The sequence below is a fragment of the Centrocercus urophasianus genome, unplaced genomic scaffold (genome assembly GCF_019232065.1).
Source record: "Centrocercus urophasianus isolate 14NV4802_14NV808 unplaced genomic scaffold, USGS_Curo_1.0 seq_18, whole genome shotgun sequence".
NCBI classification, from domain to species: domain Eukaryota; kingdom Metazoa; phylum Chordata; class Aves; order Galliformes; family Phasianidae; genus Centrocercus; species Centrocercus urophasianus.
In genome coordinates this window covers 3,530,263-3,552,442 of record NW_024884733.1, presented here as the reverse complement: position 1 = coordinate 3,552,442, position 22,180 = coordinate 3,530,263, and the positions used below count along the sequence as shown (strand labels likewise).

Genomic DNA, 22,180 nt, shown 5'->3' with positions numbered 1-22,180 from the left:
TTAAGACTAATAAGTAATAGAGGCTTGTCTGATCATGTGTGAGAGGTTAGGTTCTAAAAAGAAATTGAAGGAAGGATAATACTAACCACAAGAGGGAGAAAGATGTGTTTGGAGTACTGCTGTACTGGCTCTGATCCCAGATACAACTGCCTGGTTCTCTTGTAGACTTTGTTCATGTTGTGGAATCAGAGTTCAATTTAGGCTGAGCTGTGTTCTCTAGAGGAAATCCCTCTACTGTAGCAGTGGATGCTTTTGTACATTTCAGAGCAGTACATGATATTAATCAGAAAACTTGCATAATATTTGTCTTAGTTCTTCAGTTTCCTTCCTTGGCTTCTGTAACTCGTAAATAAGGATGCAAAATAAATATGTTCAGTTAAAAAAAAAAAAAAAAAAAAAAAAAAAGAAATCTCTATTGAAGTCTTATTAATTTAGGGGTTACACTGTAGAAAACAATGCTTCCAGCACCAATATGCTTCAGAAAAGAGTACGCTTTCAAGATTCATTGGCTTACTTACCACCCATTTTCTACTGAAGATAAAATGGAAGGGATTTAATACCTAGCTTTAAAATTCATACAGCTAACCTGAAGGAATGTGCAGCAGCTTTTTGGAAATCAATTCTGCTTTCTCACAGTGCACCATTAAAACTATACTTGTGGATGCTTCTATGTTAGATAACTGTGAGTAAGTGGAAAATCAACTATGACCTTACTCCAAAAACGCTATTATGTTTTTGCCAGCAAACAAAAATACCACGTCTTCTAAAACAAGAAGCCTTGATGCTGCATGTGTTGCTTAATGTGCCTGTTCTCTTAACATCAAATGTAATAAAGGAAGTTGAGACATGTTACGGCAAATGAATCCTGTGCTGAGTGCCGTTTCTTGGCAGTGGATTTGTCTCGTTAATTGAAGAAACCACATTAAGGGATCTCTGAAACTTTCTAAATCATTTAGTAGAATCCATTAAGTAATAGCACCAGTACGTAAGGACAGTTTTCTGGTCCCTTCAGTGGTGGCTAAGGCAAGATTCACATTGTGTGTAGCATTAACAAATCTACAGCATTCTTGTCCATACTGAAAGTGCAGTTCTAGAATCTGATATCTGCAAATATGAGTCCTTCTTTCTCTGTACATCTCATTTTACTCAAATACCTCTTTCTCCTTACCTAATGAGCCTGACGAGCCTTTGAACGGTGTTCCAATTACTTTCTGTTTCTGGAAGGAATTTATTTCCAGGTTAATAATTTTCAGGTTAATATTTTGTCTCTTTTTTTGTCCTTTCAAAATATTAAATAAATAAAAATCTTCAGTAGTTCAGCAAGTTCACTGTTAACTTCTCTTTTTCATGAATCTGGTGCTTGTTCTTTCTTTCCATTCTTAGAAGAGTAAAAGTACACCCTGAAATTTATTCTAGGTTGTATTATTTAAAATTTCTCTATAAGCATATTGACTTGATTTGAAGTTATACATGTATTTTTTTTCTAGTTGTTCCAGATTGAAATTGAGATTTTTGTCTGTGCTGTTCCCACAGGTTTTAAGTGTTGTGTAAAAAGGAATAATGTTCTATATGGATGTTACATTATTTGTCTTAATGTAGCCAATACAAATACTCTATAGCTTCTTAGAAAATGTCTGCTTTAGATTGGAAGGCACTTCTAGTTCTTACAAACCTAAATATCTTGATTTAGTGTCATAGCTTTTGAGGACAAGGTTTTTGATCCAGCTCTGGGTATTAGGAGGCCCAAATACCTTTCAGCTGCATCCTGAGTCTTCCTAATGTAAAGCTATGCTGGTGTTAACATGTAATTCAGCTTTTTCTCTTCTGAAAGGTACTTTTTATGCCTAACTTTACTGAGGATAAGAAGGGCAAACAACCTTTAGGGAAGGGAGTCTGGGCTGTACAGTAGAGTGCTTGCTCTCCAAGGAGTCCTTTTCAGCTCTAACAAGTTGGATGAAAAGATCAGCCTGCTGGGCTCCATCTTCTTTCCTGCTCTTGTGTTTCCCATGAAAATACACTTAAGAGGAATAGTGTGGGCAGGGGGGGGCATAAAAGAAATGGGCTGATGCTACTTTCTTCCATTTGTATTTAGCATAAAGGCTTTACGTATTCCTTGGTTAAAAAAAATTGAAAGGTATTGCCACTTAACAATATTTCAGGTAGATATAATTCAACTGAGTTTCCATAAACATGCTTTCTTTTCCTCCCCGTAGAAATATGTTCTCAAAAACTAGGGCACAAATCAAATAAAACTGTGGCTGTGTAATAATCTTTTCCTAGCAGTAGCAGTATTCTCATAAAGCACGGATTCTCAAAATATCTTCCAAACGAGATAAGCAGTTACACAGAGCAGTGGGACAGAAGAGCTATTTCCTGCACATGTGGGAGAGCTGGGGATTTTGATTTCCAAAAACTGCTCTGAAATTTTTTACAAGGGGATGAAATAGTGCAGTTTAGGTACTTGTTGCTGGATATAGCCCTGAATTTCTTGAACCTTCTGTCCAATGTCTCTCATTTTCTTTCTAGAATGGCCACAGGTGGCAGATAATTCAAGATTTGTTGGGAACTGATCAAGACAATCTTGACTTGGCTAATGTCAACCTGATGCTGGAGCTGCTGGTACAAAAGAAGAAGCAATTAGAAGCAGTAAGTGGTTGGTTTTTTTTTTGTGCCTTTATATATATTAAGACAGTTTGAAGATCTGTGCAGAGCAAAGCAAGCTGTTCCTGTGATTGATCAGCGATGTCATTGGTTTGGGAAAGTTAGGTATGTAGCCATTCCATGCCATTGGTTTCAGATGACCATTTTCAGTTACAAGAGCTAGATCTTCTAAATTAAACTGGGTTACAAACTTTGGACAAGGGAAGTCTGAGTAGGATTGAAATGGTGAGGAAAAGTTGTATTGGAAATTGTGTATCTTATTCCTGTAGAATCAATATTTACTCAGTCTGTGCCTCTGATAGTGGGGGAGTAACACAAAAAATATTTATTCGAGCCAGATTACGGCCCTCTCTTGGGGCATGGGGGTGAAGTTTTGTACCTAACTCTTTCGCTGTTGTTTGGTGATGACAGGGTGGGAGTATAGTTTCTAGCTTCAAAGTAAAACCTCTTTGTTCTCAAGCCTGTTTGTCACTTGGGTGAAATGTGAAACAAAGAAACGTGATTGAGCTTATAAGTACTTCTGAGCAGGAAAATCTTGTAAGGGTACTTAACTTTCAAAAAACAAAGTAAAAGCCATCCTCTTACACTTGAAGAATGCTTGACTGCATTTTTCTTGCGTTTACTTGCTTTACTTTTTAATTACAGTCACAGAAGTAGGGAGAGAATAAGAAAATTACAGGGGAGAAAATTATTTCCTTGTAATCCTAATCTCCTTATGTTTTCTGTGCCCTCTGCCCTTAATGGGCTGTGTGTGTTGATGTCCTGAACTTTATAGACTGAATGCTCACAGTCTTTCAGTGGCGGATGTTTCTGCAGACTGCGAAAATGAACTGTGGAGTACTGGAATACAACTATAGGACTGTATTCTGAAGTGTTTTTAATTCCCTCTTGCGGTCCTCCTTCTCCTCTTCTTTTTAAGGTTTTAGCAAATTTGGGTGTAATTATTAAGCCAAAGTTTGATGGAGATAACTTATTATGGAAAGACTAGAAATACATGTTTTAGTTTCATCAGTGACTTTGTCTTCCATTCAGGAAGAATCTTCAGCAGCTGTCATGTCTTTTTACATAATAATTGTTCGTTTTGGGAGATGTTTTTCATAGAAGTACTTCATACTTCAGTGTGCTATTTGCAGAAGTGAATGCTAACGATCTTCCAGGATAGACAAGTTTGCAAAAAAAAAAAAGGGTATTCCAAAAACAATTTCATGTGCAGCAGAAGGGGAAAAAAAATAAATGCTTCCTTTTTTTTTTTTTTTTTTTAGTAAGCCTTCAGAAATATACAAACAAGAACTGTTACAAGGGTTTCTTCTTTCGTGTTAAAACTTGTCATGAACCAAACAAAATCTTTAAAACCTGTGAGGCAAGTAAAACTACTGTTCTTAAAACTGCCTTAATAATCCATTTTCTTGTCCTCATCTCTGAATGAAAGCTGTTTCTTTGCTAAGTGAATATATGAATGCTGTGTATGAATGCTTGTTTCTCGTACTATGAAAGAGTTGCACACCCTTATTTATTATTTTACAGGAGTCCCATGCTGCCCAGCTGCAGATCCTTATGGAATTTCTCAAAGTTGCCAGAAGAAACAAACGAGAGGTAATGTGCTTTGTTTTTTTTCAGTGTGTGAGATGGTGTCTGCTGCTTTCTGTCACTTCATTTCTATTTAAGTGATGTGGAAGTCTGGCACTATCTCAGCAAATAAAGCAAGGCACGTTTGGGAAGTCCTCGTGCAGAGGACAAACAATTTTCCTTGCAATCTAATATATTTACCACGTGACAGCTTTTTTTTTTTTTTTTTTTTTGCCTTTTTTGTCTCATGCTGATGTGAATTTAATGTAGAACTTTTATCCTCAAGTTATTTTGTCATGGAGTTATTTCCCTTCTTCCAACATGCTTCACCAAGCTCTTCAAGTTGTTTTCTTTTGTGATGGAAAAGTTGTAAGACTGAGAAGGAGTGAAATTGTGGTCTGTCTTAATTTGATAGTATCGAATGCCATGACTAATGCTGTGTCAAAAAAGAATGAATAGTCTGTGCTCTTTTCTTACTTGTCTCAAAATGAATGTCTCAAGGAATGAAAGTTGTTTCCATATCATGCATTGTCTTTCATGGTTTGGAACTTGTTGCTTACTGTCATGCAATAGTATACGCTCTGGTAGCAGAAATTTCTCAGAAACCTACAGAAATGATGGTGAAAACCACAAAAGAATGAGCTTTCTGGAGGCACTGTTTTTGTTGAAAGACAAATCTGAGACCCAACAGCATGTCTGCAGCAAACTTGAATCACGTAAAGGTGATGCACATGAGCGACTTTGTTCAGAGTGGCATGAGGATTTGTTTACACAAAACTTCCCAAAGGAAGTTATCCTGAACCTGTCTGCAAATAGACATCCATGGCCTTCTGATGAGAACCACCAACAGAGGTAACAGGAAAAAGGGGAAGCCTCACCTGAGAAGTGGTGACAATGTTGCTGATTAGGATACCTGATCTTCTAAGGAAAACAAATGCTAGAGGATATCTTGAGTATCTTATACTAGAGGTGTCAGTGAAGATGTCCACTTATTTTGTTAAATATGAAGCTATTTGTCTGAGCCCTCGATGTTAAGAAAGAAATACATATTCCTGTGTTTTTATCTTGTTTAAACAGCAGAGACTTGAGCACTGCTTGAAACTGCTAAGACATCTTTAAGCTTTCATTTTTTTTTAATAGTTATTCTGTAGATTGAGGAGTGTTGTATGTCTGCTATCATTTTTTTCATGTAATATTTAGGATTATGCAGATAATGTCACAAATTTGACCTGCCTTCACAGCAGAACTAATGTGGGCTCTGGCCACTGTCCAACTGCACTCAGTAAGTACCTACTGTGAAGATACGGTGCAGCTTGAGGGACTGAGAGATTGCCCAAGTTTCACAGTAACTCAGTTTGTCTGGGAGGCTGATACAGAGCTTGGCTGGGGAGTTCTTTAGTTGAGAAGTCCTGGGATGGTTCAGCTGTGCAATGTTTAAGTCAGTGCCTTGAAAAAAATGACGACTCTGCTTTGTACTACTGCAGCTGAAAGAGTTAAAACAACTCTCCCAGTAGAATTTGCTGTTAGTGCCTGCTTTAGTTTATGTTTGGGTGAAATGCACAGCTTCTGTATTTTCTTGTTTTTTAGCATGTGCAGCGTTCCTCTACTGACAATAATATTCAGCACCTGGGAAACCTTTCCCATATCATCTGTGTTTGCCCTAAGCTTCAGTTGTAATGAACATCACTTCTTAAGGCTAGGAAGGGGGCCTTGGGAGCATCCTGAAGCCTGTTGGGACAGAGGATCTGTTTCAGGTCCTTTCTGTCCCTGCTTATGTTTTCCTTCTTGTTGCCAAGACTACTTCTGATGTTGTTTCTTATCAACCCCCCCCCCTTTTGTATTCTAACATCAAATGCAGACTGTCACATCTCAAAAGACATTTGTGCAAGCCTGTCAGTTCTGAGCTTGCTGTAGTGGTTAGCATCTGGCCTTGCCTTTCATCTTTTAGGAAATGAAGCCTTGTCAGACTTCCACTTGCAATCTTTCTTTTCACTTAATAAGGAAGATAAGAAACAATTGATAGAAGAGTTGAAAATAAAAATTACTAGGGAAGTTTTAGAAAAACTGTTTTCATCAATCAAGACACCAGTTCTACCAACAGACTAAATTAATCCAGTTGGTTCTTTATAGTAATCCCAAGATCTTTGCCACGGTCAGCAGTGTCTGTTACAAATACTCCATTCTGTTTTCCAAATGATTTCTTCCAAAGGAGCTACTGTTTGGGGAAGGATGTGGTCTATGCCTATGGTGATGATGAATCCAAGTCTTAACCTGCAGGCAGATGTCTGCAGAAAAGCTGAAGTACTAATTTGGAAGAGGGGTTCAAATGACTATCTTAATAAGCAGTAAAGCACAGGAAAGGTTATCAGATCTTTTAGCAAATTTTAAGTTTCTTTTGATGCTTCAATAGGTGATTTTAAGAAATAAAGATGGAACTCAACATGCAAAGACTCTGGAATGTTTAACATATTTGACAGAGCTGTGAGTCATGTAAGCAGGCTTTATTTTTGTGGGGAGAGTCTGAAGGAACACTGCTCTTTTTGTTTTTACTAATTCAAACCTGGTTCCAGTACAGATGACTGCAGAGTGAGTAATTGCAACTTCACTCAGTAAGTTACAGCTTCTTTTGTGTATGATTGAGTGTCTGTTTCAAATTTTTGTTTTAAATCTTCAAAGAAATACAAAATTGCCTGGTAACTTTGTTTCCTAGTGTGCCTCTTTGAATATTATTTATTGCATGATTTTATTAACAGCTTTTATTAATTACAGGCTGCAGTTTCTTTGGGACTGACAATTTTGTTAGTTAATACAGATCTTGCCCTGGAGTTAGTGTACTTGTATAATATTTCATTACAACATGTTCAGAGCATATAATTTACCACCTGTAACTCTGCTTATTTCACTCATAAAAGTTTTTTCTTCCTACCTTCATGAAATGGTGATGACTTCACTTATTAAAGGGGGAATTGCATCTAGAAGAAAACTCTACAGACTCATACTTAAGAATTCAGAATATTGCTGTAGTCGTCTTCTGACAAATGCTTCTTTCTTGCACTTTCATCATTTCTCCAGAAGATAAATGTGAAGTTCAGCACCTGCAGAAGTTTCCATTAGAAATTCTGTTCTGATGTGTTCATAACTTTCCAAAACATTGATCTTTCAAACTGAAATTTACTGCATGTGTTTTGCACAAAGGTATTTGCAAGTTCTTTTTCTTTTAAGGTTATGTTTTGTTTTCTTTCTGACCTATGGCAATACGGCTTAAAAAAAAAAAAAACTCCTTGGCAATACTAGTAGGAGAAAGAAGAATCTGACTTGGAAAAAGATTGAAAACAAATGGCTGAAGCCTGAAAGTATCTTCTAAACAAAATAATGGATAGTTTTATAGTGGATGGGTGTATTGATCATCCACAATAGCTGGTTTTCTCAAAGACAAACTTTGCATGGTTGTATGCCTTTCCATATGTGTGCAGAGTTAATTGGATGCACACTTCCCTTTTTTTCCATCTATCAGGCTCTTCTATTAAAATCAAAGATCCAAGGAGTCTAGAAGGTCAAGTTTAATAATGAAAAGCTTGACTTCATGGTTTATTACTGTTCTCAAGGGAAACCAAATACATCAACCTGTGACTCTTTTAAAATTAGTAATTTGATGCCATTACCTTAGCTGTGTTGCATAAATACTTTATTCAAGTTTAACGTTGTTTATTTTTAAATGATTGTTTGTTCATTTTGAACACTTAGCTGCTGTTATCAGCTCTCTTGCTACCAAAACTCTTCTGTTACCAGTTTAAGGAGACTTAACTAAATACCTTGTCGTGGTTTGAACACTACTGCATGAAGCTAGGTAGTACCATATGAATCTGTGTATTTTGTGTGTATATACAATTTGTCCTAAACCACTTTTAGCACAGCTGCTTGATGGGGAGTCTGTTAAATGTTTCTGTGAAGTAGCACACTTAGGCAAGGTGGATAACAAGTTTAACAACTGATGTCACAAATCAAGTTGTATAGGCGGTATTGTCTAGGTGCATTCATGCTTCTCTTGGCAGCTGTCACTTCTTTGTATTTATATTTTTGATTTCTAATAAAGTCACATTAAGTCTCTCCTATTTACCAAACAAGACCTCTCAGGTTGTTGAATGCTTGCTCAGCATTTCAGAATCATCATCACCCTTTCCAGCCTCAGATACATATCTATCCAACAGTCTCCAATTATTCCATCCTGTGAACATGTTAAATACTAAAAATAAGAGGAGTTATTAGTTATTGTGGGATAATTGCAGGGAATTATAAGTATGAATTCTCCAGGGGTGTCATTAGCTTGTGTTAATCACTTCACCTGTCAGATCATATTGTTCTGTGCATACACACAAGGATGAACTAATGAATAAGCAAGAGGAGGTGACAGAACTAGAAATCAGTCATGCTCTTATGTTGTCATATAGACTTGATTACATTCCAGGGCTCCTGAGGTAAATTTATAGCTATAGTACTCTTTCCTGTGCATTGCACTTAAATAACTGGTATTTTAAATCTATTTGCATTTCTAAGCTGCTCAATTAGACGTGAGCTCTGACTGTAGTGATAAGCTGAGGATGCAGTAAGGGTATGAACAGACAGCTGGGGATTACCATAGAAATATCAGTGTGTAATAGCTGAGTGTTATTCCCTACTGAGATGGGGGAGATTTCCCTAAAGAAAGGAGGGTGCAACCTAATGCTAGGAGTTAAGTGGCCTTGTACATAAATTTATTAAACGGAATCCATCTCAGTGTTTAAACAGTTTTGTTCCCTGCCTCAGTGATCTTTCTCTTGCGGTGTACTTCTACCTGACTGTGTCAGCAAGCATTCAAAGCATCGTCTCTACAACCTGAACTGGAGGATTTATTTTAAGAGGGCTTGGGAGAAATTACAAATGTGAAACGTACTTGGTTAGCCAGCCATCCCCCCTCCTGCTTTCAGGAGTTTTGTGTTAATGAGGATGCAGTCTCCAAACCATTGTTAGCTCTTCCCCTGCTAAGAGGAAATATATTGCTATTTGGAGGAAGTATTGACTGCAGGGAAGAAATATGTCATCAAGACAGGTCTTATGGGTGGCCTGCTCATATGTCTAAAAAGCTTATCTCCCACAATTAACCAATGAAAATAATACGCAAAGACTTGTACAAAGATAAAAAGAATGCTTCAAAAGAAACCTTGTCTTGTTTTCCACTCATGCAAAGACTTCATCAGTAAAGATGTCAACAAATGGAATTTGATGTCAAAACTTGTGGTTTAAGGGCCTAAAATATCTTTCAACTCAGAAGATCGCTTCCTTGCCTACTTGATCTGTGTAGCAGGCTCTGGGTAGTAATGGAAGGAAAACACTGAGGCGTATGAGACTTCCAACTGATTTCCAGGGAAAGCTGATCTGAGCTGTGTTTGAGGTATTGAGTTTTATGGGAAGAAACTTATCTTGCTAGGTATCTGAGCTGGGGTTCAGTTATTGATCTACTGAGTTCACATTCAAATTTGCCGGTGGACTAGGTGGTAGAAGGACAGGATGTAGAAAGAGGATGTTGTGTGGAGAGTTTTTGTCTTTATTGTATACAGAGTGATGAATGCATGAAGCTTTTGGATCAGAGTGTTGTAGGAGTGTAGCTGACTCAAAATAGCTTGTTTCCAAAAGTGTGAGTCCAGAAGTTCTGTTTAAGCTGTTCAGTGGGAGTTACGTTGGGGATTTCTCAGTATTTCCTTAGAAAGTAACTTCTGCTACTTCTTTCTTATCCTTTTTCTAGAATTGGAAAGCCAGTTGGCTGAAGGCAAATGACTGCCTCGTGAGGTTTTCTTGCCTGTTTGTTTCCAGGCCATCTCTGTGGCACTGAGAAATTCTGCTGAGCCTTGGTCTAGATGGTAGCACCTAGGATTCAGCAAAGTGAATGAAGAAAGTTCTTGATCCAGGAAAAACAAAAAGCATAAGGTTGAAAATTCCCCCACTGCGCCCAGCTGCGTTTGTTGCTAGATAACCAACTGACATCAAATTGTGACCATGGTGTTTAGTGCTGTATAAGCTGCGATTAATAATCCCAACCTAGATTCTTGAATTGAAAGTCAGGAGCATTTTGGTATTGATGGTGCATTTACCACTGCATAACTGTAGATGGAGGATGTCCTTTCGTACACTTAGACCAGAGCTGAAAGTTGATTTTAGAGAACTTTGTATGTAGATTACCCACAGGGTAATATGGTTAGGTTAGGATGGGGTTGGACTTGATGGTCTTTAAGGTCTTTTCCAACTTGAGCAATTCTGTGATTCTAGACAGCTTCAAATTCAAACCAGAGGGTTTTCGTGAACTGCTTGGGGATCTGAAAGGAATCTGATCTGCAAAGTTGTGTAAGAAGAAGGCTATGGGACCATATATTACCTACTGTGGTAACTTCTTTTGTAACTGTGTGGGGACCACAAAAATGATGAGGGTGCTGGATTGTTTCCCTTGTCAGGAGATGCTGAGAGACGTGGTTCAGAAGAAGACTGAGAGGGGGATCTTTTTCATTCACAATTATAAATGGTAGTGCAGATATCTGGTGGTAAGGAGTGAAGTGGATGAGGCTGGGCTCTTTTCAGTGGTGCCCAGCAGCAGAAGCAGGGGCAATTGGCACAAACATAAAAGTTCCATGCTAACACGACGAAAAACTTCTTTACTGTGAGGTTGGCAAAGCACTGTAATGGGCTGCCCAGAGAGTTGGTGGAGTCTTGTACACTGGAATACTCAAACCCTTACCTGGATGCTTTCCTGTGTAACCTACTGTAGGGAAACTTCCTTAGCAGCGGGGTTGGACTGGAGGATGTCCAGAATCTGTTCTAACCTCTGTGGTTGTGATGTCTCTCCTTGGCTGTTACTGTTACTTGCTATTTTGACTACTACTCCTAGTCTGTTCATTTGAACAAGGATATTGCCAGTAGTTACCTTTTATTTTGTTAGTTTTTCAGCAGCCTCTGAAATGACTGAACTTGGAAGAGATTGTTCTTCTGGTGTGGGAATCAAGTTGTGCGCTCTGACTAGAATACTGTGCAGCTGGTTCACTGCATAAGCTTGTTTGTCTTTGAAGTTTTGCTTAGTGGAGACTAGCTCTGAGTTGTACCATTAGCTTGTTTTTCTTAATTGCCATGCGGATCTATGACATCCTATTTTTCCAGTCCATTAGTTCTTGACTTGCATGTTCTGAAGCTCTTTTTCTGGGATCAGAATGTTACACACCTGCTTCTTGTAATTTATTCACAGTGGAGCTGAAATGACTGAGTTTGTTACAACTGCTGAATTGAAGACTTCTGCTTATTCACAGTGGCTCTTTCAGTTTGGGGAAGGCATCCGTGTCTGAGAGTTCATAATAAGTGGTTCCTTTGTGCATTTGTTTAAGCATTCATTCTAAGCATTATGCCAACTTAATCTAAAGCTTGACGGAAATGATTCTGCCCATCAGTGAGATAGGACTTGGCTTGCTTTTTGAGCCCAACAAGACTGAAAATCAAATGATCTATAAATCTGGGCATATTATGAGGACTATAATTCATTTAGCTTTCCTTAAATGTTTTGCAGTGGCAAGCAATTATAATTCAGCCGTCTCATTTTTCAGATTAGAATTGGAATGAACATGGACTGATTTAAGGACTTTGGTAGACTAAAGCAGAACCATGAGATATTTGAGCTACCAAAAAAGCTGGTCACAGTGTGAGTACTGGTAACTGGTTTGATGCTTATGGGGTCAGAAGACTATTCCTGAAGTGAACATGCAACACACTTACCTCATTTTTAGGCTTGCTGCTGCTTGATAAATTTGATTGCTCTTTTAAATGTAGCTGGAAGAAAGAATTAGCAACAGCAAATGAAGTCTTGGGTACTTTGGGCACTATGCAGTAATTACTAAAAGCTGGCCAATGAAGTGTATCTGCTCTGGTGCCTATAAAAAGGTCTCCTGGTTACATGATGGCAACAGCCATCAGTTATTTTTCAGTCTTCTAGTTTGGCCGTGGTCCAGTCCATTGTAGAATAGCTCATTTCCTTGCTGTAATTTTGAAACTTCTAAGTGAGGTTTTGTAACTTCTTTTTAAATAAGTTTATAGAAGTAGGGGACTAATGGTATTTGACTGCTGGAGCTGAGCACAGGCAGGGCCCGTACTGTGCAAGTGTCATTTAACTTTACCACTAATCTTGGAGCTGTAGCACCACCTGCTATTCTTGCTGTAGGTTTTGCAAGTGAAAATGGAATTATCTGTTATATGTAGTGGTTTGTAAATTATCTGTGGCACTCTAGGTTTAAACCATTAAACATGTGCTGTCTGTGACTAAAATTGTGAACTGAAGACTTCAGAGTAGGGTGGCTATGATATAGGTACAGCATCATCTCATTCCAAGGAAGATGCTGCCATCTTAGAAATAGGTGTGAATGCAGCAATCCTCTCCTGTCTTTAGGCACAGAAGCGTTCTTCATGTGAAAAAGGTAGATTAAAAGAATGGATTTTCTGATGCAGAGCATGCCAGTATTTGCAGTGCTGGTCAATACTGGGAATTTTAGTCTTTAAGCAAAAGATTGTCATTCTAATGGCCCTTGAGGGAATAAGTCTTCAGAAGCAATTTGCCAGACATTCTTGGGAATATGTTGTGCTAAGAGTTTTATGTAATGCAGTGCTAATAATTCTAGTTTTGGTCAATTTGATGTAAATAGATTGAGGCAAAAATGTGACTGGCCTTCAAAGAATGTTGTGCTTAATGCGCTTCCAGTGGACTTGCCAACTTGATAATAGCTTCTGGTCAAATGCCAAAGTGCTAGCTGTCTGTAGATCTTTATGGCAAGGTGAAGCAAGTCAGGTGGACTTCTAATTCTCCTAGTTAGGGTTGTGCACGTCGGTAAGTTGGGCTTGCACAGAAGGTGGGGTTGGTCTGTTTAGAGCTCTCACCTAGTATGGTGCATGTGTTTGAATGTTGAGAGGCTGAGCACTGGCTGTGTGGGTGTCTGGATGGGAGATGTCTATTGAATGAGGAGTGAGAATTAGAGCTGGTGAGCAGGTGATACTCTTGCTTAGGAGTAAGCAGTAAGCACCAAGGCTGTGGGTTTCGCTGTGTGTGTGATGAGTCAAACCAGGGCAATGTCTGGTTAGAGAGGGAAAAAAAAAGTGTGACCCCAAGAAGGGAAAGGAAATGGTGGCTGGTGAGTTTGGAAGAAGTTTCCTTCTGAGCCTTTCACAGATGGACCTTGGTTAGATTGGCTGGAATCTGTGGTGTAATCCAAGGTTTTGCACCTTTTAAAGCAATGCCACGCTTGCTTGGTACCAGGAGCAAATCTCTCCCTGGTCATATTGGGTGTTTTTGCCAATCTGAAAATCTTACTAGAAACTTTAACTTGTCAATTAGTAGATTAACTGCTAGAAAGGGAAGTGCTCGTAATACTTTTTTAGCTAAGTATTTCATATTTTTTTCAAGGATGAAGTGATTGTGGTCTCGTTCTTGGGGTCTTTGCCTGATCGTGTTCAGTGCTTGTAAACAAGTTATAAATATCTTGCATGGAAGGTGCTGTGGGAGTGTAGAAGTGTAACTTTGAATGATGTGGATCTTTGTGTTTAAAATCAAAGTACATCATGCTCTTGTTTTGTACCGTTTTACGATAACAACTTTGTCTTAAAAGTAGTTTGTGCATACTTATGTCAATCTATACATGTGAACATCTGCCTAGCGACTCTTGAATCACAGTTACAATAGTTAAGGTTTCTCTCTGAAAAGATCTTAATTTATCTTGGCAGCGGTGCTGTACAGATTGATTTAGATTTCTCCCATTCTCTTATCCACAGCAACTGGAGCAGATCCAGAAGGAGCTAAGTGTTCTGGAAGAAGATATTAAACGAGTAGAGGTGAGGTGCCCAGACGTTGTTCTGACTGGCAATTTTTCTTTTCCATCAAGCTGTCTGCCTTGCTGTGGGGCTGATGTGTTAAATTTATGGCGGTTGCTTCAGTAATGGGAAAATGAACAGATGATGCTCTTTCTTTAATTTGTTCACATAGTTGATGCGTGCACACTGCAGGTTAGTAAAGGAGGGCTTTATTGAAACCTAGCTCTTACGTAATCATATCTTTCAATTTCTTTATGTGAGTAGTGTTTTAGAATTGCTAGAAATCAACAGCCAATTTATTGATTGTGATTTATGATTTTTGTGTTGCCCTATTCTGGCAGTCTGTATAGGCTGTTTAAATCTTAGCAACGTGCCACAGTAGAAATGGAGATGCATCAGGGGTGCATGAGAGAGCTATAATGCAGAGGCAGGGTAGGAGCAGAATCAGCTCCTGCTGCATGTCAGAACAGAAACCATCTGCTACTTCCTGATCCTCAGGATCCTCTTGAGATTTTTTTTGTTAAGAATTATTTCTCTAAGTATTTGTAAGCCCATCAGCTCAATCCTGCTATCCTCATTCAGTCCTTCAGGTTTCTGCTTGATCCTTTCCCCCAGTCATCCTAGTGTTTTGATTCAGAGGTAGGAAACTGTTTTAGGAATGCATCAGATTCTGCCACCTCTCTAAGTAGATTTCCCTTAGAGCTTCTTGGGAATCAGTTTGCATGGCTGCTGTTCTTGCTTGCCTCAAGCAGTCAGTCCTATCTCCCATCCACTGCCCAAAAGCCTCTTAGATTTCTACATTTATGTTGAATTCATGCACATGCTGATGAATTATCGAAGTATAAATAGAACTGACAGCTGCAGGAACTTCCCTTCAGCTGATAACTATGCAAATTGTAGTTCAGCAGATAACAGTGTGTTTCAAGCTGGCTTCCCTGAATCTTTCTCAGCTCTTGGGAAATAAATATGCCTTAGCTTGCTAGACTGGTAAAATAGGCCTTCAAATTTAGGAGAAGCTATTCTTAAAGCTGTGGGGTCCCTTGGAGAATATCTAGCTACCCGGTTTTCTGCTCTTTAATCTGGCAGTTCAGCGGGCTGCAGCTGGGGTATGTATCCAGTGTGTGACAGTGACCTCAGTGCTGACCCCTGAAGCCTGGGATCTCTCTTGTCACAAATATCTCACTTTCTGCTTAACAACTAATGGGCACCTAGTGGGAATCCTAAAAGTAACAGTAACGTCCTGGAACATTTTGGCCCCCTAACTAATGAGCTGCAGCATCCTGCATAGCTTCAATTTCTTAAATGGATTAAAGATACAATCTTGTACTGGGTGCACTGTAGTGATTTAGACTGGAAGTGACAAAGCCAAGTTCATGTGTGAAGTTTCCCTTGTGCACCTACTCCACAGAAGACTCATAGATCCTCTTTTAAGTCTGGAGCACAATACCACCTTTGCCCTGTTGTCTTGTGGCTGTTCTTTCTTTGACCTACATCTGACATAACTTTATAGCTGCGAAGGCTGCTGGATAAAAGTTAGCATGTGTCTCAAAAATATGCTTAGAGCTTGCTTGTTCTGCTGTGCTTAAGGGAGATGCTGGGTTAGGGACTCTTGGATGTTAACTAAATCCACTGGTGTTTTCTCTTTGTTTGAGTATAAACTTTACAACTGCCTTTTGTGGGGCAAAAAATCACTGCAGCTGTGTGGTTCCATAAACCTAGATGATACCTGGGTTTGTCCGGAACAATACCTGAAAGAAAAAATAAATGGAAAAAAAAAAATCAAGGTTTCTTCAGGTATTCAGCTTCAGGGGGAAGCTTCCAGGAGGGAACTGAAGAATTGAAGCTACAGTTCATTATTTTGTTAGGAAAAAAAATAAATGCAAGGAAGTCTATGTAAATTCCATATATTGAAATGTACCTACTCTTCATGTTTTGTCAGCTTTGCTGTAATCTGGCTTTCTGTTTCAGGAAATGAGTGGCTTGTACTCCCCAGTCAGTGAAGACAGTACGGTGCCACAGTTTGAAGCTCCCTCACCTTCGCACAGGTATGGAGTTGCCACTTGGAACTTGGATCTGCAGCTGTACATGCTGTGCTGTATGGTTAGTCTTCTCCTTGCCATGCACGAAACACAAGCAAAAGTACCATACAGTACCATACAGTATTTACATGTTTTGATTTTACTGGTATAAATTCACATGAACAAAGCAGTGAAAAGATTGTTCTCTGAGCTTACAGTTGGATGAAAAGTCTTCTCCAATCCAGAGGATGTGAGAAGCTGATGGTTTTAGATATAGGATGGGCTAGTTAACATGAGTGATAAGCCTTTGCTATGGTATGAAATATTACTATTAAATATGTATTGGACATTGTGCAGTTTTTTGACATATGGAAACATAATTTTGCAAGATGCCAGTGTCCTCTGGCTTTTCCACTCCGCATGAGTGACCAAAGGTACTTGCTTACAGAATCAGACTGTAAAATGCACATAGTGTTGATTCGGTTTATCTACTGTCTGCTTTGATTTAATGAAATGCCTTTCTAATAACATATTTTCAATGTGGATTTTTAGTCTGGAATATTGCACAGTCTGGTTTCTTGATGACAAAATTACAGATGCTTCTTACATCCAAGTTGCATGTGCCAAGGTTTGAAGTGCTGTGCTCTTTATAGCCACATTTTTTTCAGTTGGAAGAAAGCTCTGATTTCACAGGGCCCAGTTACGTTATTAAACGATCATCTCTCCTACCTCTCCCAAGTGTATTTCTCTAATAGCAAGCGTTCTGTAAGCAGTTGATTCCTGTTACAGAATTTCTTGGTACCATTACTGCAATTAGCAACTCCAAACCTGGTAGCTCAGAAGCAAGCTAGACAGAAACGATCAGATTTCCTCTCCTGGAGAGATGGAGGAACAATGCGTTGGTATGGAGTGCAGCACTAGTGGCTGGGAATTTTTACTAAGTTGCTATTTTTGGATGGAGAAAAGAATCAGTAGTATTTCTAGGAAGTTCTAGTTGGCTTTAATGGAAAGGAGAGGAATATAGCAGAGATGGACGGGAGCAGCATTTGTTGCTTTGTCCTTCGCTGCTTGCCCAACATCTGGGTGTGGGTGTGTTTTCCGTGTGGTTATTGCTGCTTTGCTAAGCATCAGTTTTGTGAAGCTGATGAGATTTTTGTCAGATTCTGCTAGTTTTCTGGTTGTTGGCTATTAAACAGATTGCTTGTGGTTTGTTTCATGTCACTGCTGCTTGGGGATAACTTCAGCAAGAGCTGGGCTGAATTTGTTCCTCACACGTTGAGCGCCTTCAGGCGTAGAAGCCTTTTTTTTCTGAGAAGATTGTATTTACGAGGAGAAATGTATCTTTGTTACTTGGGGCAAATTAACAAACAACCTCCTGGAGAACTTTATCTGTTGAAATCTCAAATAACACTTTAAGCTCAAGAGTTTTTGTGAGAAGGTTTGAGTATCTGCTGTGTGTGACGTATGCTGATTTCAGTCTACTGAGAATTTCTTACTATTTCTTATGCCTCCTTATTTCATGTGCTAGGGTCAATTGTTCTCTGTCCTTGCTTTTGAAGATGTAAGATAGTGTCCTGAATAGTTCAGGGAGTTTCAGCTGAGGCCTGCTGGGAGATGATGGTAGGTCAGACCATTGCAGCTGCTGAAACCATGGGACTGTTTTCTTAGTGGATCCTTCCTATGCTTCTTCTGTTCTATCTCGGCTGTGTCTGAACCTCTTTCTCCTCCTCCTGTTGTACAACATAATACTAGGACTGTGATATATATACCACAAAGTATATAGTGTCTTTCTGCACTACGTGGATTTGCTGATTGCTTTTCTGTTTCTTGATGGCATTGCTGTGTTAAGAGTAGTTGTGAGTAGTGCAAGAGGAAGTAGTAGGTGAAGGCAATGTCTGAACAGGCATCCTTAGTTACCTGGCTCTTGTGGCTTCTATCCCTCCCTGATCCTGACAGATGATGTGGTTTTATGTAATACAAGTAATTGAATTGGCTTAAATTACATGAAGTCTGATTCCGGAAACTTCTACCACTTGAAATTCTTCTTTCTTTTTCCTAACGTTAAGTCTAAGTTTTGTGGAGTATCTCCCAAATTAGCTGTGATTCCTGCTTGGAAAAGAGGGGTGCAGGACAACTGATAGGAGCTTTAAAATCTGCAGGTTTTTCCAGTTCTGTGGTAGCTGATATATTTAATGTTCCAAGTGCTTTTTATTGGTGCTGTGAATCAGAAAGGATGAAACGCAAATATTTTTGAGGTAGTTTCACTTCTCTGTTAAAATGATGTTAAACTGGCGAAGACTTTTTTAGACTTTACCTGAGTTAAAGTGGTATATTAAATTGGAGTATAACTTGTTAATATGCTAAACACCTTGATAAAAAAATACAATCAAATAAACTTACTACTACAACTCATAAATAGCACAAGGCTATCATAGATCCCTGCTGAGATTAAAAAAAAAAAACACAAAAAACCAAAAACAATTCTATAGTCTTTAAATTTAAAGCTCAAGAACATAGCTGTCTGCAAATCAGCTTTATCTGGTCTCCAGTGACTTGCCCTTATTCAACTACTTGCTCTAAATTACATCCTTGCTTCATTAATTCTTTCCATTGTTTGTTGCTTTTTTCAAGCGTCCTCAACGTCTTCAAAATGTGGAATTACTGTGCCTCCCCCCATCTTCCATTCTGAGTCGCTTAGCAAGAAAACAAACACAACTATCATGTTCAGAGCGTTCTCTGCTTCAAGAAACAAGTGTTTTTTCTTTTATGCTTGTACAGGGCGTGAGGAAATATTCAATTGAGTAATAGCATGCCACTTGTTTACAGGACTGCAGATTGCTGGGTTTGTATACTAATAGAGAACAGGAAGAATAGGGAAAAGAACAAATAGTTCTGGGTTGTCAGAACAGGCTTGTGTGCTATTTTTGGTATGGGTAGATGGTGCAAACAGGAGATAGAAGCAGCAGCTTCTCTGTGGCTAGGTATTCAGGCAGTAATAGCAATAACAAACCATCACTCTAATAGGTGTTTCTGGGGAGAAATTCTGATGTTACAAAAAAAAAAAAATTAGTTGCCTGGTAACTCGGCCTCAGTTACCAAAATCCTGATCTCCTTCCCCTGAATTTGCTCTTACCATCTCATAAGAATGTAACAAACGTGATTTACAGAGGCAGGTTGCTGCGTTGTTGTTCTCATTCCAGGTTTTTAAATACATCGTTTTAGTGTAGCTGGATTTCCTAATTGAGCCTGCTGCTACAGCTTCTTAAAAGGAGTTCAGAGGAAACTTTGATTTTTCTGATTATTTGCTTCCCATTTTTTAAATGGGAAACGTGCAAACATATGCCAGCTTAACTCGGCTTCAGGCTCCATGCAGAACCAGCTTTGAATTTGTATTCTGGTTAGGGAAATGACGTCTGCACTCCTGAAGGCTTTACATCACCAGACAACCTGCAGCAGAACGAGACTAGATACCCTAAGTCTGTGTGTTTTGCTGTTAATTGCTGCTATACCTGTCTCGGACTGGAGTACTTCTTCATTGCTTTCCAGCTGAGTGTCTTATCCATGCTGTTCCTGGCAGGATCTACTGTATGTGTTTCATTATTTCATGTGGCCACATCCTAATTTAAAGTTCATTGTCCATGACTGTGCTTGAAACAACTCTGCTATTTTTCCTTTGCAATAGCTAGCAGCAAATAATGATTTCTATCCCTTAGATTTTCTTTGTTTGCAGCTTTTGTCTTGCTTGTTACAGAACTCCAGTCAATCTCATCTTGCAAGTTAGCCACTAGCGATACTTTAAAATCATCTCTCATCTGTTTCTACTTCCTTCTACTTCCAGGAGAGCTTTAAAGCATTCAGAGAAATACTTAAGCACCAATACCACTATTTCATCCTCCTAGACTTGCAGGTACCCTGACTGGTGTTCCAGCCAGACCACTTGATTCATGACCAAGAATGTCATGTCTACCCATCTGTTCTGGCAGCCATTACCTGAACATCAGTACATGCAACCATCTCTTCCAAAACCAGGACTTATAGAAATGTTCTGGCAGCTTTTTAAAGAAATGTTCAGCTCCTCCCAGGCGGTGCTTAAATCTAGGGTTAACTTATAAGTAAAGCTGAGAATAACGAGCATAGCTTCTGTCCAAATCAATTGAAATGACACAGCAGAAGTGTTTCTGAAAAATCCTTTTTCTCCAACAAATCAGAAACAGTGATACTTGTAATGTGTTATTTGTGATTAACAAAATGGTGTTGTGCATTTAAAAATTTTTAATAGGGGTGCTTTAAGCTGACTTCAGTGGTTTATTTGTATTTTGCCTATAAACGAAAGCATACTTAGCACCTTCTTTTTGGCTCTATCAGATACCTTTGCATTTTTGAAAACGAAACATTTGGAGTTGGCATGTGTATGTTATGTTTTAAAAGCAGTGACTTAGATATGCTGTGTAATTATAAATACTAACTATGGAGCTGTATGTAGCATAGCAGTTTCTAGTAATAGCACTCTTGGCCGTTGGTATTTGAGTTTAGTTCTGTATTTCGTTGCTGGTGTCTGTTCTGTGTGTTCAGAGATGTCTGGAACACTTGTGTCTTTCTTAAGCTGATTCCTTTAGGTTTTTCTTCACACTGCTGTTTCAAATGCAACAGATTAAATTGAAAAAAAAGAAATTTAAAAGGAACTGCAAACCACTGGTAGCATGTTATTTTTCAGGATGTGTTAACCTGCATATTTCATGCAAAAGATATGCATTTGCATTCTAATTAGAAATTATTAGATTGCACTACACTAAATTGTGTGTGACAGTAAACAAATCTATTGTATGTACAGAGCTGATCAGCATTCTGTTCTAGACATTGTGCATTTAAAAACAGAACAAAAAATCCATATTGCTCCTGTATCCCCAAATAAAAAACAGCATTGTGTTCCATGTCTATAAAATGGGTTTCAAAGGTAAGTATGCTACAGGATGTAAAAAGGTTGGGGGAGAGTAGAAGAGGTTGGAAATAATAAAGGATGATTGTACAGTGATTTAAGCAGACTATTTCTTTTGTGTTTGCAGTAGTATTATTGACTCCACGGAGTACAGCCAGCCTCCAGGCTTCAGTGGCAGTTCTCAGGTAAGGTAATACATGTGTCTGTGCACGAGGGGAAAGGAACAGTGGATGTGGAGACATCACACCATAACACAGACCATCTCCAGGGTGCCAGTCAACTGGCCTCTTGCTTTAACTGGTTATGTGGTCAAACTGGAGCTGAAACTATAGCGGTAGGAATGACTGTGCGTAGCTGTGAATATTCACAGTGGTGCAAGCTAAGAAAATAACTGACTTATTAGGTGTGTGACTTTATTCCCAAAGCTGACTCTTCCAGGGCAGAGAGGATATTTTCTGCTTTTTATCTCCCAAGTCAGCAGTGTTTTAGAAGAGAGGTGAATCCCTGACGCTCTGCATTGAATTACATAGCATTGGATCAAGTCTGACTTCTAAACCAAGAACATTCATTCTCCAAATATACAGTTGCCTTGTAGTTTATCATTGTTAGTGCCTTACAAATTGTAGTAAGAATTCATATGGTAGAGGGCAAAAGGTTCAGCATACAGTGAGGCCATTTGGCAGGCAGCCTCCAAACTTGGTCTGACTCACACAGCTTACCAAATGACAAACAGCACTGCTGTGGTCTTGCAGTTCAGAGTGGTTCATCTGGGCTACAAAGATGACACTGGTATCCAGCTCATTGAATCAGAGGGTTTTGACTATAGAGGTGAGTTTTTATTTAGCTAGGCTGTTGTTTATGTGTTAACTTGTGTCTGAGGTGCTTTCTTGTGTGCTGCCACAGAGAAACTCAGAACTGGCAAATTAACAGAAGTGCTGCTGGATTTTATTTGACTAAGTAACTGATATCAAGAAAAAGCACCTAAATTTTGAGCTTGAGTGCATATGCAGAATTCTGTTTGCAGCTGTATAACTTATTAGTAATGAGGAGTTTTTTCAATCTGTGTAAAAAAAGTTTGTTGTTCCTTCTGCTGCAGTCTGTGGGGTTTTTGCTTAAGCAAAATGTCACATTTCTA

At 38.9% G+C, this 22,180-nt stretch overlaps 1 protein-coding gene across 1 annotated transcript in view; it reads left to right on the top strand.

Annotated features, from left to right (window-relative positions):
- COP1 (COP1 E3 ubiquitin ligase) overlaps positions 1-22,180 on the top strand; it is a 126,698-nt gene that overhangs the window by 9,780 nt on the left and 94,738 nt on the right. Inside the window, exons 5-9 of the mRNA XM_042819446.1 lie at positions 2,527-2,646; positions 4,186-4,254; positions 14,053-14,112; positions 16,060-16,136; positions 21,173-21,230. Coding sequence (XP_042675380.1) covers positions 2,527-2,646; positions 4,186-4,254; positions 14,053-14,112; positions 16,060-16,136; positions 21,173-21,230 — 384 coding nt within the window. The remainder of the gene's footprint in view (positions 1-2,526; positions 2,647-4,185; positions 4,255-14,052; positions 14,113-16,059; positions 16,137-21,172; positions 21,231-22,180) is intronic.